Consider the following 21519-nt stretch of genomic DNA (forward strand, 5'->3'; position numbering starts at 1 on the left):
GGACTAAGTACGGTTAACAGAAACCAGAGCTGAGGTACCGGAGAGACTGTTGAGATCACACAGCAGTACTTATTTTGTACACCCCTCTCCCCCTAGAAAAGACTATTTCAATTTATATTTTAACAACAAAATATTATTTTCTTATCAATTCACCTTTTGTTTTTACTTTATGGAGTAAGAAAAAGAGAGCCTGATGAACTTAAAAGATGCAAGAAAGAAACTGATCCTGAGAATGAAAAGCTTCAGAAAATAGAATTCCAAGATCAACCAGCCTTGGAAGGGACCAGGAAAAGAATCTCTTTAAATAAGAGTTCTAACAGATGCCTCCAAAAGGTGAACGTGGCAGAGACCAACACTTAGCTGTAGAAACACTGCCCCCTAGGGTCATCCTCTTCACCAGGAAGACGAAAGCTGTAGGAAAACGCTGGCTGTCCTGGCTGAGAGCCGTTGGAAGCAGGCAGAAGTGTGAAGGGCGAGTGTGGGGTCCGCGGCCCAAGCTCTGCAACACTTACAGCCGCTCACACACAAGAACTTGTTTTCATCTCAGGGAGAGAGTTCCAAGTCATGTGGGGCTGGAGGACGTAGGTAGATGGTCCGTGGACAGATTGCTGGGGCGCGCAGAACAGAGAGTCACGTGCAGGTCTGCTTTGCCCTAGTGTGTCCTCTGAGGTGGCAGAACCATATCCATGTACAGAATATAACAGCCATGGAATAAACAGAGTTCTTTTTTAAGGTGGGTATTACGAAATTTTAAACGCCCTTTTATCTAGACCAAGGGTCGGCAAACTTCTTCTGTAAAGTGCCAGGTAGTAAATATTTTAAAATTTTGGTTTTGAAGGCCATACTCTGTGGCAACTACTCTACTCTGCTGTCTGAGCACAAAAACAGCCACAGGTAATACATAAAGGAGCAAGGCTCTGTTCCAATAGAATTTTTATTTATAAAACAGATGGTGAGTTTGAATTTGGCCCACAGGCCAGAATTTGCCAACCCCGATCTAGACAACAGAACTGTTTCTTACCAGTGTGTGAGCAGGAGGGCCAGCTCTGCTGTGATTTCTGACAGGTAGAGATCCAGGATCATTTCCCAGTAGAGACGCTGGGCTTGCTTGTTTAAAGGGTGCTCGAACAACCAACCAGCAAAGAGATGCCTGATGCCACGATGAGCAAGATCAAGTACTGTAATGCTAATATGCAGCCAGAATCGAAGCCTGGAAGAGGAGAGCCTGTCTGACCATTTCCATACCAGCAACAATTTGGGCAGAATTACAAACATCTGTTTTCCAAGTGACAAGACAAAAACTGAGGGAGATCCTAGTAAAGATTAGGGATCACTCAGAACCAGATAGCCACTGCCACTTGTCATCTACACAGGAAAGGCTTTACTAGCAGAGGACTTGAGTGAAAAGTAGACTCAAAGACGACAAGGCTGTCAGGAGACACGGGGCTGGTTTTACCCTGGATATCTACTGTCTTATGCAACATAGCAGATTACCTTTTAGTGTAGTGTTCCTACCTCAGTCTGTAGAATATGGTGTTTCTATGCAGTGAGTGATAGACTCAACTCTGACCTTTCATATTCACATTAACGGAAGATGCAGTATTCCATATCTTGGTATGTTACTTGTATCTAGAGTTCCAACGGTACAATAGTCCACACCACTTCCAACAGAGGGATTTGCTTTCTGAACAGAAACTTGTGGATTATATTTCTCCAGAGCTTATCCCACCTACAAAATACAGATAGAAAAGTCTCCTTCAATTTGCTTTTCACATAATGCTTGAACAACAAACCTCCTCTGTTGGTGACTAGTCTTTTTTGCTATCTCCCCCATCATCAAAAGTTGTTCACGTTTTTTAACCTAGCTTTACTGTGTTCCACTACGTCTATTTTCTCTCAAAATTAGTTTGATCTCATTGTAGAAAAAGCAATGGTTTCCATAGCTTCATCTATCAGAGGAAATAAAACTTACTGAAGAATAGTGTACTGCATCTTTAAGCAGTAGAAGGTAAACTACCTGCAAATGTGAATTTCTTAGTTTCATTAAAATATATATATAGTTGTTAACCTTTCGTGTGCCAAAAATTCTAAGTTACATTTTCCTTCAAAGCAATGTACCTTTTTCTACATATGCAGTATGTAGTTAGCATAAAATCACTGGTGCCATGAAAATTATTTTTAAACTTAAATAAATATTTAAATATCATAGAAGAGAGTGGACTCTTTTTTTTCTTTTTAACTGACAGCCGGTCTCACTTTCTCCTCCTTAAAGTTAACAGCCCATAGATAAGAGGACACCAGTGGGGTTTACACAGCTGACTGCTGTCTGTGACTGAAGTTATTTAAAAGAATCACTTTGCTTAGAGTCATCTACTATCTTTATTCCTGGCCCCCCCCAGATAAATACTATTAAGAACTTAGGGACATATGTATACCCATGGCTGATTCATGTTGAGGTTTGATAGAAAACAACAAAATTCTGTACCAGCAATTATCCTTCAATTAAAAAAAATTTTTTTAAAAAAAAGAACTTAGAAGCTGTAAGTGTGGAATGATTTTAAATATGAATTGGACCTCGTTTTTCTGATGAGGAAAAAACAAATTATTTCCCCAAGGTTACATAGTCTTAGAGCCCAGAGGAGAACCTAGACGGTCCAACTTCTGAACTGGTATTAAGCCTGGAGTAAGAAAAAGAACAGAAAACACCTCCTATAGAGGGAACAGGATGACCTCCCCACCACAGTGACAAACCTCATACTCACAAGTACTTTCAGCATCCATTCCTTTAACGCTATCTCATCTCATTCTGTAACCACTCTATGACTACAGGCTGGTAATGGTCTTCTAAACTCCATGAGCATAAAAGGTGAAACTAAGGTCCACTGTGCTACTTATTACCCAGTCTTGTTTTCAATTCTACCTGTCTTCCAACCCTCCATTCTGCCACTAGATCATCTTCCGAAAGCAGTTACCTCATTTTAAGAGATTCCTATTAGCTTTAAAATGATATCCAGTGTCCTGTCCCCAGTGAAGTTTTTTTTTTTCTAATCGACAAAAATCTTTGCTTAAAGTGAGCTGAAGAGGAAAAAGCATGAGAACCACTGGATGAGAGTGGGTTCCCATGATGCTACAGAGTCACAGCTGCCGCCCTTGGATAACTGATGAGGACTCACCTGTGTGCACATCCTTTCAGGGCCCCTGTCCGTTGGGGTTCCTCAGCCACCACCACGCTGCTGCACCTGAACACATTTGCTTTCAGCTCCTGAACAGGATTCCTCTATACACCCCTACCACCTGCTGATGGAGTGGAGTAAGACACCCCAAAGATACTTACAAAACATTTCCTCACATAGATTCTATTTTAGGAAAACATATATTAAGATGTTTTATTTCTCACTCTGGGTAACTGTACTAAATGTTACCTTCCTCACAAAATTCCACCTTTTCATTTGAAAAGTCAAACACAGCCAAATGAACCAGAATTATGGGTCTATGCTGTCTTAGATTGGCCATCAGTGAAGTGAAAGTCGCTCAGTTGTGTCCGACTCTTTGCAACCCCGTGGACTATACAGTCCATAGAATTAATTCTCTAGGCCAGAATACTGGAGTGGGTAGCCTTTCCCCTCTCCAGGGGATCTTCCCAACCCAGGGATCAAACCCAGGTCTCCTGCATTGCAGGTGGATTCTTTACCAGCTGAGCCACAAGGGAAGCCCAACTCTGTATTAAAAAGGAAAAACAAAACAAATCAGAAGGGACAGCCTAACAAATGAGATGCCTAAGTTTCTGGAATCTGAAGACAGAGGGCATCTATTTTTTCCTTCACGTTTGATACAGAAGGCACTTCTCTGCCCTCCTCCTCGTCCCCTGGATGAGGAAATATTTAAATCTTTGAACCACAGCCCTAAAGCTCTCTGCTTTCCTGGAGAAGTGCCTTTGCAAAATCTCTGTGGAAAGGTAACTCAAAAGCCAGAATACTAAAACAGGTCTTAAGCAATTAAGAGTCTATCAGTCCTTAGTCACTTGCAGTTTCTCTTAGTCTGACCAAGTCTCCATTCACCCCAAACGAGATCATCTCCTTCCTCCTTAATGTCACATTAAAAAAAAAAAGGCATTGCAAAGAAAATAACACCAGTAGAATTCAGGGCTTACATGGTTATGAGATATTATAAAGGCCAACACACACAAAAGGTTTATCTGGGAAGGAGAGAGAGCAAACATAACATACACAGAATGACAGAAGCCACATGGCTTTAAGCAAGTCTCTGGGAAAAGTGCCTTTCACAACAGAATACAGTTTAAGGATGTCGTAAGGGAACAGTTGTCCTTTATGTGCTTTCTAGATTTAAACAGCTGTTTCATTGTAGAGCTTACCATGAAGAAACAAGCCCCCTACTCACTCTCCTTCCTGCACTGCCTCAAGAAGACAGAACTCTTGAATGGATATCAATAGCACAGCTTATGAAGTTTCAATGGCAAGAGACCACAAAAGTGAGAACCATCAAGAATTTTTTAACATTTATAGCAGAAGCCAGGTAATTACCACGAAGTATTCAAGGCTTAAATGACAGTACTAATTTGATTAAGAGTAGTTTTCAACATGTTAAGAAAAAGAACAATTCCCACTGAACCAGCCACGACTAGAACCTATAAAATTAAGTGATTTGGAAAAGGGAAAGGGAGCCTAAAGTCTTTATTTAAATATTTCCAGAACAGTTTATAACATACCTCAACCTCACACAGGGCTCCCCAGGTGGCACCAATGCAGGAGACATAAGAGGTGTGAGTTCTAGTTCGATCCCTGGGTCAGGAAGATCCCTTGGAGGAGAAAATGGCAACCCACTCCAGTATTCTTGCTGAGAGAATCCCATGGACAGAGGAGCCTGGCAGGCTACAGTCCATGGGGTCACAAAGAGTCTGACAGAATTGAGCATTTAAGCACATGCACCTATGCAACTTCACACAGCCTTACTTTGTGTTTCATAAATGAATATTTCCACCTTGCTTATCAATTCCTGTATTCCAGCACCAAGAAAACAGAGAAACCTTATTCCTTATAAATACCCACAACCTTTTAATCAGCTTCAAAACTTGCTTAGTCTTTAATTACAGAGAAGGAAATTATTGAAGCAAAACGCTGGAGGAACTTCCCTGGTGGTCCAGTGGTTAAGACACTGCTCTCGATGCAGGGGTCCAGGTTCAATCCCTGGCCAGGGAACTGGGTCCCACATACTGCAGCTAAAGATCCTGTGGATTGCAACAAAGACTGAGGATCCTGCGTGCCACAGCTAAGACATGGCCTGGCCACATGCATAAATAAATATTAAAAAGAAAAAAACGTTATTCAAGGAAATTACACACATCACTTTATTTCTGTGACATACAATTCTGAAAAAATCGTATTTCCTCTTAGAAATCAGGCATATTGCTGAAACTATTTAGAACAGTCTTTCAGTAGTCGTTTGGCAATGAAGAACAACAGAAAAAGTTGCATCAATAATAACACACAGTACTCTCTGTCGCTGATTTAGTAGGGTCCAACAGACACATTCAAGTTGCCACAGCTTCTGAAAACAAGTATTTTTAATGAATACACGCCAGAAATGGTATTCCATAACACTTTCCCAGGCTACTAAATCTCCTCTGGAGAGTTTAAAAGACAAGGACACATAAAGCTGGCCAGGACCTTCTAGGGTAGGAGCTCTTACTTCTTTAACCATGACCCACAGTACCACAGTAATAAAGAAATACATTTTACATCATAAAATACATGTGCATGTACACCTACAGCTATGTATGCATATGGAACTAAGTTTCACAAAAGAATATTTGTTCTAATTATGTTTGCTATTCTTTACTATTCATCTCCTTTTCATTTTTTTAGACACTGGTCATGGTCACTTAACTCACATCAATAGCTACAACCCAGTCTGGGAAACATTGGTCTGACGGTAATCTCATGCTGGGTGACAGGGGTTAGTATATTCCCACCCTGTGCCTACAAGCCCTGGGACTTCCTGGCTGTGTCTCAGGAGCCACGGAGAGGAGTGAGGAGAAGGTCAACACAGGGACCCAGGCCCTGCCCAAGTGAACCACAGCTTCTCAGCAATTATCTTGGGATTTCATGTAAGATTTAATTTAGAGGCAAGGGGGGAAAAGTGCTCAGTTTAAAAAATTAAGTTTCAAAATCACTCAGATGAGATAACCTTTCAGGATCCCTTCCAGTGTATATAAGTCTAGAAATAAATATGTATTTCAAACTGTAAAATAAACCACAAATCTATATATGACTATAGAATCAAGGAGACAAAAACAACCAAAACACTGATCACTCAAAGCTTTGTAATTTATAATGCTAGAATTTCTCAACATTCGGCCTGGTTAAAAGTGCTGAAAGCATCACAGTCCCCCCAGTGCCCTCCACATCCTACAGAAACACCTTCAAGGCCTCTGTCCTCCTAAGAGTACATTCTGCTCATAATTCCTATTTACAAAGCAAGTTTACATTCGCTAAAGAGTACATATTACCAAGCAAACAGAATAAGCCACACGAATTACTAGGCTCCTTAGACAGATTAATTTGAACAAATTGGTGTTTCCAAACCCAAAACTCCACAACTTTCTTAATTCATAAAAACATGTACCCTCCCACTGGAATTACCTCCAGCCAAAATATACCGAGTTGGGTGCATAGCATTGATGGAACACACAGAGGCAAGGCATTCTCCACCCAGGAAAGAGTGCACCCACTTTCCTGTCTCGTGGAAGACCTCCACCCGCCGCGGCTGGGCCATGCTGCCAACGACGATACAGTCTTCCTGCTTAGGGTCCCACACGGCCTGGAACCTGGTCAGCCATCGCCCGGTGATGGTGTTGTGCCTAATGAAAAAACAATTTTTTTGAAAGACAGTGTTAAGAAACTCAGAATAGCATGGGCAGAGGGTAAAGATGGCACTGCTCCTAAATGCTGGTTTTCGCTGCCAAGTTTCAAGTTACTGAGTCATCAACGACCTAATCTTATCCTTCCTACAAGACTGAAACCTGGGAGAGAGATGATGTCTGCATTTTTGAATCTCCAGTGCTGAGTGCAGTGGTTTGTGCTCAGTGGATGGTCACTGAACACACTGAAATGGCAACATTTTTGTTCAGCTTCCTCAGTGCACGCCCCTCCTTTTTTTTAACACATGCAAATACAAGACCTAGAATAAAGGAATATACAATCTAAGTTATTGCTATTTAACAGAATCTATTTCCCATATTTGTATTCCCCTAATAACCAAACCCTGCAATCGTTTTATATAGTCTATACAACCTTAAGGTAAAAAGTACTTTGGAGGCTCAAAGAAAAAAATCACAAGGGAAATTAGAAGATATCTGTACACAAATAAAAATACAACTATCAAAATCTATGGGATGCTATGAAAGCAATACTAAGAGGGAAATTTTTAACAGTAAACATCAAAAAAGAAGAAAGATATCAAAATCAACAATCTAACTACATCTCAAGGAACTAGAGAAAGAAGAATAATCAAAACCAAAACTCAGCAGAAGGAAGGAAATAATAAAGATTAAAGATAAAAGAATTAGAGAATACAAAAACAATAGAAAAAATAAACTGAGTTGGTTTTTTTAAGAGAACAAAACTGGCAAGCTAGATTAAGAAAATAGAAAGTGCAAATAACTAAAATAAGAAATGAAAGTGGGACATTACAACTTATGTTACAGAGAGAAAAAGGGTTATAATACTATGAACAATCATACACCAATAAACTGGACAATCCAGAAGAAATGAATACATTCCCAAACACATAAAATTTACCAAGACTGAATCATAAAGAAACAGAAAATCTAACTAGAACTGTAACTAGTAAGGGGATTAAAATAATAACCAAAAACTTCCCATCAAAGAAAGCCCCTGACCAGATGGCTTCACTAAAGATTTCTACGTAACACTGAAGTAAGAATTAACACCAAATGCTCCTCAAACTCTTCCAAAAAACTGAAGAGGAAGGAACACATCCTAACTTATTCTATGAGGCAAACACTTCTAATACCAAAGCCAGACAAAGACCCTACTGGGAGAAAAAAAAACAAAAAGCCCTACAGACAAATATTCCTGATGAATACTGGTGTAAAATTCTCAACAAAATACCAGCAAAAAAATTCAAACAGCACATTAAAAGGGTTATATACCATAACTAAGTTGAATTTATACCTGGAATGCAAGGAAGGTTCAAAACACAAAACCTAACTAATTGACATACCACATAAACAGAACGAAGGACAAAAATCATAAGATCCTCTCAACTGGTACTGAAAAACCATCTGACAAAATTCAATACCCTTTCAAGATAAACACTCAACAAACCAGGAACAGACAGAAACTATCTCAATATAATAAAATAAGGGTCATATATTAAAGGCCCACAGCTAACGTTATACTCAATGATGAAAGACTGAAAGCTTTTCCTGTAAGATCTGGTAAAAAGCAATGATGCCTTTCTTGCCATCTAGTCAACATATTTAACACTGGAAATTTGGTAGAAGTTAGAAAACTGGGTAGGAACTACACACACACACACACAGTTAAAACTAAATCTCAGCAAATTTGCAGGATATAATCAACACACAAAAATCAGTTGCATTTCTACATACTAACAATGACCAATCCAGAAAGGAAAATAAGAAAACAACTCCAGGACTCCCCTGGTGGTCCAGTGGTCAAGAATCCACCTGCCAGTGCAGGGCACAGGGGCTCGATCCCTGGTCTGGGAAGATTACACACGCCATGGGGCAACAAAGAACGTGCACCACGGCTACGGAGCTTGTGCTCTGGAACCCGTGCTCCTCAACAAGAGAAGCTACCACAAGAAGAAGCCCATGTGCCACAGTGAAGGGTAGCTCCTGCTTACCACAACTGGAGAAAGTCTGCACACGGCAACAAAAACCCAGCATAGTCAAAAGTAAATAAATATATTTCTTTAAATCCCATTTATAATAATATCAACAAGAATAAAATATTTTGGAATAAATTTAACCAAAAATATGAAAGATTTGTACACTGAAAACTACAAAGCATTACTAAAACAAATAAAAGACACAAATAAGACACAAACAAATAAAGACACAAATAAATTATCTGTGGATTGGAAGACTCAATATTGTTAAAATGTCTGTACTACCCAAAGTGATCTATAGAATTCAACCAATGCAATCAATCCCAAGGGCATGTTTTACAGAAATAGAAAAAAAATCCTAAAATTAATATGAAAGCTCAAGAGATTACAAACAGCCAAAATAATCTTTAAAGAGAAGAACAAAGTTGGGGGCCTCATATATCCTGATTTCAAAATATACTAGACAAAGCAACAGAAACCATGACAGCATGGTACTGGTATAAAGACAGATGCTACGGACCAGTGGGACAGAATAGAGCCTATAAGGAAACTCTCACGTTCCCAGTCAAATGATACTTAACAAGGGTGCCAAGACCACAAAATGGGGAAAGGAGAGTCCCTCTGCTGGCAAAACTAGATATCCACATGCAAAAGAATAATATTGGACAGTAACCCTGATGGCTCAGTGGTGAAGAATCTGCCTGCAATGTAGGAGATGGGGGTTTGATCCCTGGGTCGGGAAGATCCCCTGGAGGAGAAAATGGCAACCCACTCCAGTATTCTTGCCTGGAAAATCCCATGGACAGAGAAGCCTGGCGGGCTACAGTCCATGAGGTTGCAAGAGTCACAGATGATGCAGTGACTAAACCAGCATAACCTTATGCTGCTGCTGCTACTAAGTCACTTTAATCGTGTCCAACTCTGTGCGACCCCATAGACAACAGCCCATCAGGCTCCCCCGTCCCTGGGATTCTCCAGGCAAGAACACTGGAGTGGGCTGCCATTTCCTTCTCCAATGCATGAAAGTGAAAAGTGAAAGTGAAGTCACTCAGTCGTGTCCAACTCCTAGTGGCCTCATGGACTGCAGCCTACCAGGCTCCTCCATCCATAGGATTTTCCAGGCAAGAGTACTGGAGTGGGGTGCCATTGCCTTCTCCAAGCATAACCTTATACTATATACTAAAATCAACTCAAAGTTGATTAAAGACCTATACCTAAGACTTGGAACTCTTAATAAAACATAGAAGGGGAAAGTTTCAGTACACTGGATTTAGCAATGATTTTTTGGATATGACACCAAAAGTACAGGCAACCAAAGCAAAAATAGACAAATCTACATCATACTTATAAACTGTGCAAAGGAAACAATCAACAGACTGAAAAGGCAACCCACAAAATGGTAGAAAGCATGTGAAAATCATATATTTGATAAGGGACCAGTATGCAGAATATGTAAGGAATTCCTGTAACTCAACAACAAAAATGATGTAATTCAAAAATAAGCAAAAGACCTAAATAGACAATTCTCCAAAGAAGATAGACAAATGGTCAATAAGCATATGAAAAGATGTTTATCATCACTAATCATTAGAGAAATGCAAATCAGAATCACAATGATATATTACCTCACAATCATCAGCATAAGTATTGATACATATAAAGAGAAATTAGAACTCTAGTGCACTCCTGGAATGTAAAATGGTTTGGCAGCTATGGGAAAACAGTATAGAGGTTCATCAAAAAATTGAAAATAGAATTATCAGATGATCCATTAAAATCTCCTTTCTGGGTATTATCCAAAAGAATTCAAAATAGGATCTTGAAGAGATACCTTTACACCCATTTGTTCACTGTAGCCTTTTTCACAATAGTCAAGAGGTAGAAACAACCCAAATGTCAATCAAGAGGTGAATGGATAAAGAAAATATGGCATATACATGCAATGGAATTATTACGCAGCCTTTAAAAAGGGAGAAGATCCCGTTACATGCCAGAACATGGATGAACATCGAGGACATTATGCTAAGTGAAATAAACCCTTCACAAAAAAACAAATACTATATGATTTCACTCATATGAAATACTTAAAGTAGTAAAAATCATAGAAACGCAAACTAGACAGATGGCTGCCACAATCTGGAAAAGAGGGAGAGAGGAATTAATGTCTCATGGGCCAGGTTCAGTTTTGCAAGATAGAAAATTCTAGAACTCTGTTGCACAACGTGATCACACCTAATGCTACTTAACTGTATACATATAAATAGTTAAGGTGGCTGACTTACTGTTAGGTGTTTATAATCACAACTAAAAATAAGGTAAAAAACCATTTAGATATATGTGGGGCTCTTCACTGCTTTCCAAAACAAAAAACAAAGCACTGCCCTTTTATTCTCTGCATTGCAACACCACCAACAGCCCTTTCTTATTAAAGAAGGATGAACAATGGAGAGCCTCATTTCCCACTGCCATTCAATGACCGTATCTCTACTGACCCCAGAATCATCACCCTAGATAATTTTTTTAAAATACACACTAGAAGTCAATAAACTATAGTTAATAAAGTTTGAAAAAGGAAACAAAGAGGGGAAATTCTGTGACAAAGAAAATAAGCATATTAAATATAGTCTCTCCAGTGTTCTTGCCTGGAGAATCCCAGGGACAGAGGAGCCTAGTGGGCTGCCGTCTCTGGGGTCGCACAGAGTCGGACACGACTGAAGCGACTTAGCAGCAGCAGCAGCTACAGATTATAAAACTCATGAAGCAACAGTTAACATATATTGCATACCCTGTCCCCAACTTTATAAATGCTGATAAAGAAGTATGTGTAGGAAGCAGACATTGAGTAAAGTTTGATGTAAAATACATATATTAAAAGTAGCAGATGCAAAAGGAGGATAACCAAACAAAGAAACAGGAAGATGGGGAAGCTAAGCCCAGAACAAACAGGCACAAATAAAGAGTGCTTCAGTTAGTCTCACGAGCAGGTCAGTCTCAATATGGTAACATGACTAATTCAGTTTTTGAATAAAGTCATTCACCTTAACCAAAAATAACCACTCAGAGGCGGAGAACAGCTACAGACTAAAAGAGACAGAACCTCTTTGTAGACACAGGCAACCTGGAAGCAAGAACTCTTCCGGATGGGATAGGAACAAGTAACCAGGAACACTGTAATATAAAATCAGACCTATACATCTCTTCGATAATCAGATGTCTAATGTATGCAGTCCAACAAAGAGCTCATAGTAATCCAGGGTCCACATTATTTGGCATATGGGCACTGACCTGATGGTGGTAAGAAGAGGAATCTTCGAGGATATACAGCTGCTGTCAAAGATTCTGCAAAATAAACAGCAAGAATAAAGAAGCACACTCTTTTTATTATTTCTTGAGATTTTTCTGAAATATCATCAGGGTATTTAACAAGCTTTTCATTGGTTTATGATAATGGTTGTTGTTTTAAAATATATAGGATCAGGTTCTAACAAACCTCAGCTAGCTAATATATTTATAAATGTTACAAAGAATATCGTAAAATTCAGTTCTTAGAGTTTAGTATGGAAACTAAACACTATTCCAAACTTAAGTGTACATTCTACAGTGATAATCCAGACTCTATAATCAGATTCACAGTAATATAGGTCACACATAACGGATGTTGTCTGAAAATGCACAAATAACCTAAAAGTGCAGGCATGTATCACGAGCAATTTGCCTATGAGACTCATCGACTGAAGGCGTCCTACCGTCACTTCCAGGCTCTGGCAAGACTGACTGGCCAGCAACTAAGGGGAGGAACTCTGTGGGGCAACTGCAGGAGCTCAGAAGCCTCCACTAAGCACCCTGGCAGAAAGTAGCCATGTCATCACCACCTCACCCTTCTCCTTGTGCCTAGCTATCCCACTGCCATTTCTTGGCACTAGAACTCTAATGAGATTACCAGAAAGCCAAATCACAAGAGTAAAGTCTGCAGTGCAAATGAACAGGAATGGGACAAGTTAAGTGGTCCTTAAGACAAAGAAAACTGCATGGGTGGAAAGGGGACACTGGGCTGTCATTGCCCAGTGATGAAATTTCTTAATGTACTACCTGGTAATGCTCACAGACTTTACTAGGAAATAACAGGGCACCTGTCACACACTATAAACCATGTTCTTCCCAATATATGGGTCTAAACAGAAATTAGGTGATTTTCTAGAGCCCAGCCCACAGTATACATTCAACAGATACTTGTTGAGTGAATAATGAACACATTCCAAAATCACTTAAGGTAAAAGTCTCATAAATTGAGAACTGCTTGCAATGTTAAGCAAAATTGTGGATTTTAGAAGAGAACAAAATTATTTCCTTCATTGTTGCGTTAACATTCTCCACATTTTTAAAAATTGGCATTATTTTCTATTTTTGTTCAACTGGCTTATATTACATTTTAAAATCTATTTTTAGGTAGTAGCTATAGAACGGTACCAAAGCTAAAATCATAAAATTTTATCCAGTAGTTTGTACAGAGACCCAGTTTTTGCTATCTTTTCTGCCTGCCCATGGCTAAGGGCTCTGAAACTTCAATTCAGCACTTGACTTGTGGGAGGGATCCCACTATCCCCAGAGTAAGAGCTTCTTCCTATGCTAAAATTATCTTCTGTCCAAGATATCACACAGAAGGGCTTCCCTGGTAGCTCAGTTGGTAAAGAATCCACCTGCAATCCAGGAGACCACAGTTTGATCCTCAGTCGGGAAGATCTACTGGAGAAGGGATAGGTCACCCATTCCAGTGTTCTTAGGCTTCCCTGGTGGCTCAGATGGTAAAGAATCCTCCTGCAATGCGGAGGGTTCAATCCCTGGGTTGGGAAGATCTCCTGAACGGCTACCCACTCCAGTATTGTGGCCTGGAGAATTCCACGGACAGAGGAGCCTGACAGGTTACAATCCATGGGGTCACAGAGCTGGACACGACTGAGTGACTTTCACACAAGATATCACAAACCTGATTTCATCAGATTTCAGTGCTAAAAGGAAAGCCTGACATCATTCCCCAGGGTAGCTACAGACCTTCCTTGCCAATCTCAAGGAAATTTACAGATTCCAAAACTGCTGAAATGCTATTAAGTACAAATAGTTGATCTTTGGGAACCTAGACATGGCTACAAAACAGTTAACACTAGTGATTTAATAAGGAGTAATAGTAAAGAAAGCTACTGGTTAACACAGTAATTACAGACTCTTAACAACGTATTCTGTCTTCCCAATTTACCTCAGCTTACAATCAGCACATGTGGTTACTACTCTGTTACCAGTAAGAGGTGAAAAATAGGCTGAAGCAATGCTCTTTGTGTGTTCAGTTAAAGAAATCAAAGGCTGGTTTCTACTGAGATTCAGGCATCTTGCATCATAAACATGAATGTCCCTGTAACAGGAGGAATAATTCTCAGTGTTATCACAGTACACAGAGTAAGCTTCTACAATAGCACGGAACATAAATCAAACACTCAAATACACACTACGCTGAAGAACAGTTAAGACAGGCCCCTCTAATCTTCGGTATTCATTTTAAGAACACGGGCATAGATTAAAAATTAGAAAAATTCCAAAATTATAGCATATCTATGTAACCAGGTGGGTATAGAGAGACAAGATTCTAGCTAGTTTTCTCATCGCCTCAAGAAAAAAGTTAACACAGACTAAGAAACTGTAGGTCCCATTTAACTTATATTTTTTTTTTTTTTACAGATTTTCTTCTCAAAAGACTGAAGTAAATGCACGAGACCAGGGAAAACAAAAATGTATATTTGTTTCAATATTTTTACTATGTATTAAATCTCATTTTAAAGAATCACAAAAAAACTAAAACAAAACAAAAAAAAACACCCTGAAATTAGCATAGAAAGGAAAATTATTTGGTCCGTGGGTATCACAAAAAAGTCTTTGTCAATCAAACTAAAACAGTATTCCTAAAGTTAAAACATCTGTATCATAAAATTTGATGAAGAACATACCTTAATCCTGCAGTGATCAAATACTGTCTCTGCACCGGGTGCACATGAACAGTTCTTATTTTGCTCAAAGAAGTTTTGATGAGTTTCTCACAAGAAGTTCCAGGAGTCCGCCTGTCCACTAGTGACATACTTCCATCCCAGTGACCTACTATTAAAGTGGAGGCATCTTCTGTCAAGAAGTCAAAGGAGGAAAAGCTTCTTGTTTCATCTCTATATACCTAAGGATATAAGGAACAATCAACTTAAGTAATGCTCTTCTTTTAAAAAAAGCCAATGCATAAATTCTTTGTTAAAAAAGTAATACAACACTTTACTCCAAATACCTCATTTATCCTCCCATCATCCCCACAAGAAACACAGGACAAAACGGTCATCCTCTTTTGCAGAGATGGAATCGAAGGCACTGATCAACTCTAAGACTTGCCTGCAATCAAACGGCCCATCCACCCATGTTGGGGCTACATCCTAAATCTCTTAAATCCAATAAAACTCAGTTGCAGATCTACCCTGAAACTTACTAGGAAATGGACTGAATTTGAATTCTACTCAAATACAAATTGAAACTCAAAAAGATATGTGCACCCCAATGTTCACAGCAGCACTATTTACAATCGCCAAGCCATGGAAGCAACCTAAAGGGTGCATCCACAGTGGAGTGGATAAAGAAGATGTGGTACATATATATGATGGAATATTCAGTTTCAGTGAAAGTCACTCAGTCATGTCCAACTCTCTGTGACCCCATGGGCTATACAGTCCATGGAATTCTCCAGGCCAGAATACTGGAGTGGGTAGCCATTCCCTTCTTCAGGGTTTCTTCCCAACCCAGGGATCGAACCCAGGTCTCTCCACACTGCAGGTAGATTTTTTACCATCTAAGCCACCAGGAACACCCTGATGGAATGTCAGCCACAAAAAATAACAAACTAATGCTATTTGCAGAAACATGGATGGACCTATAGATTGTCATTCTAAGTAAATCAGATACAGACAAATATCATATATTGCTTACATGTGGAACCTAAAAAAAAGGTACAAATGAACTTATTTACAAAACAGAAGTAGAGTCATGTACGTAGAAAATAAACTGTGTTTACCAGGAGATGGGGGGGTGGATAAATTGGGACTGACATATACACACTAATACATATAAAGTAACTAATAAGAACCTGCTATATAGCACACAGAACCGTACTCAATACTTTGTAAAGGTCTATATGGGAAAAGAATCTTGTGGATAATATGTATAACTGATTTACTGTGCTATACACTTGAAACATAACACTGTAAATCCACTATACACCAATAAAAATTTTTTTTAATTATATGGACAGTAATCACATCACTGGTTTCCAGGGGCTTGGGAAAGAAAAGAGGACTAGCTGCAGAGGGTCATGAGGTAATTTTTTTCAGGTGAAGGAAATTTTCTGTGTCTTGATTGCACTGGTGGTTACATAAGTTTGCCAAGATTCATAAAACTGCACACCTAAAATAGGTAAGTTTTATAGCATGTACTGTATACCTCAATAAACCTGACTTTTAAAAAAATAAGTGGAGAACTTTGACAACTCAATACTAAAAACACAGATAACCCAATTAAAAACAGGCAAAGATCCAGACAGACATTTCTTTAAATAATTACAATAATTACTAATAAGCAAATCCCCATCATGAACAACAGCCTTGTCATGGCGAAGGGGCTTGTTTAACTCAATGACACTACGAGTAATGCTGTGCAGGGCCACCCAAGACAGACAGGTCACACTGAAGAGTTCTGACAAAATATGGTCCACTGGAGAAGGAAATGGCAACCCAAGCCAGCATTCTTGTCAGGAAAACCTCATGAACAGTATAAAAAGGCAAAAAGACAGAACACCGGAAGATGGACACCGCCCCCCTCCAAATCAGAAAGGGTCCAGCATGCTATGAGGGAAGAGCAGAGAGCAATTACTAATAGCTCCAAAAAGAATGAAGCGGCTGGGCCAAAGCAGAAATGATGCTTAGTTTTGGATGTGTCTGGTGGTGAAAGTAAAGTCCAACGCTATAAAGAACAGTAGTGCATAGGAACCTGGAATGCTAGGTCCATGAATCAAGGTAAACTGGACACACTCAAGTAGGAGATGGCAAGATTGATCTACAGATCGAGAATCCCCAAAATGGTGTTATTTATCCTCAACACCATTTTACTAGACCACAATCCAGGAGACTAAAGCTTTAGTTACTGACACCTCTGCCTCAACTTCAAGGCGTCTGACAGCTGTCTGTTGACATCTGTCAGACAGAATCAAGTCTGCACGTGGGTTGGGCTATTTCTTTTTTCCCCTTCTTAATTTCTTTTTACAGTTTTACTGAGATGTAGTATTTCCTATACCATAAACTTCACTCTCACCATGTTTTTTAAACTATGACTTCATTCACAACACTGACATTTTTTTAAAAAACTCTTAGGACAACTTAGGAATCAATGAACTAAAATGGACGGGAATGGGCAAATTTAATTCAGATGACCACTGTGGGCAAGAATCCCTTAGAAGAAAACGAGTAGCCCTCATAGTCAACAAAAGAGTCCAAAATACAGTACTTGGGTACAATCTCAAAAATGAAAGAATAATCTTGGTTCATTTCCAAGGCAAACCATTCAGCATCACAATAATCTGAGTCTATGCTCCAACCACTTAGGCCAAAGAAGCAGAACAGTTCTATGAAAACCTACAAGAACTTGTAGATTTGACACCAAAAAGAAAATGATGTCCTTTTCATCAGAGAGGACTGGAATGCAAAAGTAAGAAGTCAAGAGATACCTGGAGTAACAAGCAAGTTTGGCCTTGGAGTACAAAATGAAGCACTGCAAGGCTAATAGAGTTTTGCCAAGAGAATGCACTGGTCATAGCAAACACCCTCTTCTAACAATACAATAGACCATTCTACACATGGACATCACCAGGTAGTCAATATTGCAATCAGACTGATTATATTTTTTGCAGACAAAGATGGAGAAGCTCTATATTGTCAGCAAAAACAAGACCTGGAGCTGACTGTGGCTCAGACCATCAGTTTCTTATTGCAAAATTCAGACTTAAATTGAAGAAAGTAGGGAAAACCACTAGACCATTCAGGTATGACCTAAATAAATCCTGTATGATTATACAGGGGAGGTGAAGAATAGATTCAAGGTATTCCATCTGGTAGACAGAGTGCCACAGTTCTTCAAACTATGGCCAGAGATTTGTAACACTGTACAGGAGGCAGTGACCAAAACCATCCAAAAGAAAAAGAAATGCAAAAAGGCAAAATCGTTGTCTAAGGAGGCTTTACATATAGCTGAGGAAAGAAGAGAAGTGAAAAGCAAGCGAGAAAGGGAAAGATATACCCAACTGAGTGCAGAGTTCCAGAGAACAGCAAGGAGAGATAAAAAAGGCCTTTTTAAATGAACAATGCAAAGAAGTAGAGGAAACCAACAGAATAGGAAAGACTAAAGATCTCTTCAAGAAAAGTGAAGATATCAAGGGAACATTTCATTCAAGGATGGGCACAATGAAGGATGGAAGCGATACAGACCTAACAGAAGCAGAGGAGATTAAGAAGAGATGGTAAGAATACACGGAAGAACTGTACAAAAAAAAGTCTTAATGACCCACGTAACCAAAATGGTATGGTCACTCACCTAGAGCCAGACATCCTAGTATGTGAAGTCAAGTGGCCTTAGGAAGCATTACTTACAAACAAGCTAGTGGAGGTGACAGAATTCCAGCTGAGTTACTTAAAATCCTAAATGATGATGTTAAAGTGATGCACTCAATATGTCAGCAAATTTGGAAAATATGTCAGCAGTGACCACAGGACTGGAAAAGGTTAGTTTTCATTCCAACCCCAAAGAAGGGCAATGACAAAGAATGTTCAGACTACTGTACAATTGCACTCATTTCACATGCTAGTAAAGTTATGCTCAAAATCCTTCAAGCTAGGCTTCACCAGCATATGAATAGAGAACTTTCAGATGTACAAGCTGGGTTTAGAAAAGGCAGAGGAACCAGAAATGCAATTGCCAACATTCACTGGATGATGGAGAAAGCAAGAGAATTCCAAAAAACAACTACTTCTGTTTCACTTACCACACTGAAGTCTTTGACTGTTTGGATCACAACAAACTATGGAAAATTCTTAAAAAGATGGTTTCTCTCCTGAGAAACCTGTATGACGGTCAAGAAGCAACAGTAAGAACCGGACATGTAACAATGGACTGGTTCCAAATTGGGAAAGGAGTACATCAAGGATATATATTGTCACCCTGCTTATTTAACTTATATGCAGAGTACATCATGTGAAATGCCACACTGGATGAAGCACAAGCTGGAATCAAGATTGCCAGGAGAAATATCAACAACCTCAGATATGCAGATAATACCACTCTAATGGCAGAAAGTAAAAAGGAACTAAAGAGCCTCGTGATGAGGCTGAAAGAGGAGAGTGAAAAAGCTAGCCTGAAACTCAACATTCAAAACTAAAATCATGGCATCCGGTCCTATCACTTCATGGCAAGTAGAAGGGGAAAAGTGGAAGTAGTGACATATTTTATTTACTTGGCCTCCAAAATCACTGTAGACGATGACAGCAGCCATGAATTTAAAAGACGCTTGCTCCTTGGAAGAAAAGCTATGACAAACCTAGACAGCACATTAAAAAGCAGAGACATCATTTGGCCAACAAAGATCTGTATGGTCAAAGATATGGTTTTTCCAATAATCATGTACAAATGTGAGAGCTGGACCCTAAAGAAGACTGAGTACTGAAGAATTGATGCTTTCAAACTGTGATACTGGAGAAGACTTTTGGGAATCCCTTAGACTGCAAGGAGATCAAATTAGTGAATCCAAAAGGAAATCAACCCTGTATATAGTCATTGGAAGAACGGATGCTGAAGCAGAAGCTCCAATATTTTGGCCATTTGATGCAAAGAGATGACTCACTGGAAAAGATCCTGATTCTGGGAAAGGCTGAAGGGTGGACAGGGTGGACTGCAAAGAGATCAAACCAGTCCCTCCTAAAGGAAATCAGTCCTGAATATTCATTGGAAGGACTGATGCTGAAGCTCAAGCTCCAACACTTTGGCCACCTGATGTGAAGAACGGACTCACTGGAAAAGACCCTGATGCTAGGAAAGATCAAAGGCGGGAGGGAGGAGAAGGGGATGACAGAGGATGAGATGGTTGGATGGCATCACTGGCTCAATGGACATGAGTCTGAGTAAGTTCCAGGAGTTGGTGATGGACAGGGAAGCCTGGCGTGCTGCAGTCCATGGGGTCGCAAAGAGTTGGACACAACTGAGCAACTGAACTGAACTATTACTCACTTAATACCATTGTATCATGATTGATCAACAGAAAAATAATAGAATTCTCTATCACCAAAGCTACCATTTAATAAGAAAACCTATAATCACTTTTTAAAATCCAGATGCATATCAGAATTACAAATGCCTAGGTACTGCTTTTTTTGTCCAAAGCTCCAGATATGTTTCTAATGAGCAGCCATGTTTAAAACCAACCAGACTAGATGATGATCTTTTACTTTCATCTAGTTTGTTTCATCTTTTCTTCATACTCAGTGCTCCATTTCATTCAGTTTAGGTTTTCCAATTTCTCCATCTATATTTTTTTATGCTCTCTCTCAAGCCTTTATCAAGCACAGCAGAAAAACTTTTGTATACATATATATATGTTATGCATAATATATGTATTTTAGAAAACTTATGAATTTTCACCTAACTAAAAAATTTATGACATTTTGATTCCACTTGTTTGACTTAGTATGAAGAGAATGCTAGATTTCTAATTTAAAAAAAATAGATGCAACAAGTAACAAAGGTTTACTGTATAGCACAGGGACCTATAGTCAATATTTTTTAAGAACCTATAATGGAAAATAATCTGAAAAATAATATGTATAACTGAATCACCTTGCTGTGCACCTGAAACATTGTAAGTCAACTCTACTTCAATAAATACATGTATTAAGAAAAACTCATGTAAGTAATTATGAATAATCTGTACACAGAACATTAGAATAATTACAAAGACATCAGAATGTGTTAATTTTGAGTACTGGCTTACATAAAAAATTAAGGCATACATAAAATTAGATCAATTAAATTAGTATTTATGACAATAAACCATAAGTGATGATATCATGTTTTCTTGTTTCACACATAAAATTGCCCTTATACTGAGGATGTCTAAAAACTCCAAAAGTTTCATTCAAAATAAGTTAAAGGGTAGAAACCTACATCTAAACCATCCTAAACTTCATAAAGATTAAAATTCACATTGAAAAAGGGTTTAATTTATAAGAATTCTCTTAATGAGGAAATCTAATATGGTTAATGAGCAAATGTGAAAGCTCACTTGAAATGACATGTTTGTTGTAAGCATTAAGTAGCAGATATTTAAGTAGGAGACCAAATGTAATCACTGGGATCAAATACTGTGAGGATTCCTCAGGCCTTTGGAAGCTTCTGGTCTACCCAACCAGAGATCAAATGGATTAGAAAACCTTCAAGGGGTAAAGGCTATTTATCTTGGTAGAGTATCTTTCAGCAGATGGATAGTCACAAGTATGAGCCTAACATCTTTCA

At 39.0% G+C, this 21519-nt stretch overlaps 1 protein-coding gene and 1 non-coding gene across 12 annotated transcripts in view; one reads left to right on the forward strand and one right to left on the reverse strand.

The window, feature by feature from the left end:
* The first annotated feature begins 5146 nt into the window (after positions 1-5146).
* TRNAR-UCG (transfer RNA arginine (anticodon UCG)) lies at positions 5147-5216 on the forward strand. The gene has a single exon. It is a non-coding gene; the product is annotated as a tRNA-Arg (tRNA).
* Positions 5217-5338: 122 nt separating this feature from the next.
* WDR76 (WD repeat domain 76) overlaps positions 5339-21519 on the reverse strand; it is a 54556-nt gene continuing 38375 nt past the window's right edge. For 8 of the 11 annotated variants that reach the window (XM_086363249.1, XM_086363242.1, XM_086363246.1 and 5 more), the window contains 4 exons: positions 14889-15106; positions 14147-14299; positions 12181-12234; positions 5339-6877 (listed from right to left, as the gene is read on the reverse strand). In XM_086363249.1, coding sequence (XP_086219375.1) covers positions 6622-6877; positions 12181-12234; positions 14147-14299; positions 14889-15106 — 681 coding nt within the window. In that variant the 3' untranslated portion in view covers positions 5339-6621. The remainder of the gene's footprint in view (positions 6878-12180; positions 12235-14146; positions 14300-14888; positions 15107-21519) is intronic. The other 3 variants (XM_086363250.1, XM_086363241.1, XM_086363245.1) reach the window with 1 other exon arrangement.

Source organism: Bos grunniens, chromosome 21, assembly GCF_055505025.1.
Source record: "Bos grunniens cultivar Pamir isolate PY7600 chromosome 21, Bosgru_T2T1.0, whole genome shotgun sequence".
Classification (NCBI taxonomy): Eukaryota; Metazoa; Chordata; class Mammalia; order Artiodactyla; family Bovidae; genus Bos; species Bos grunniens.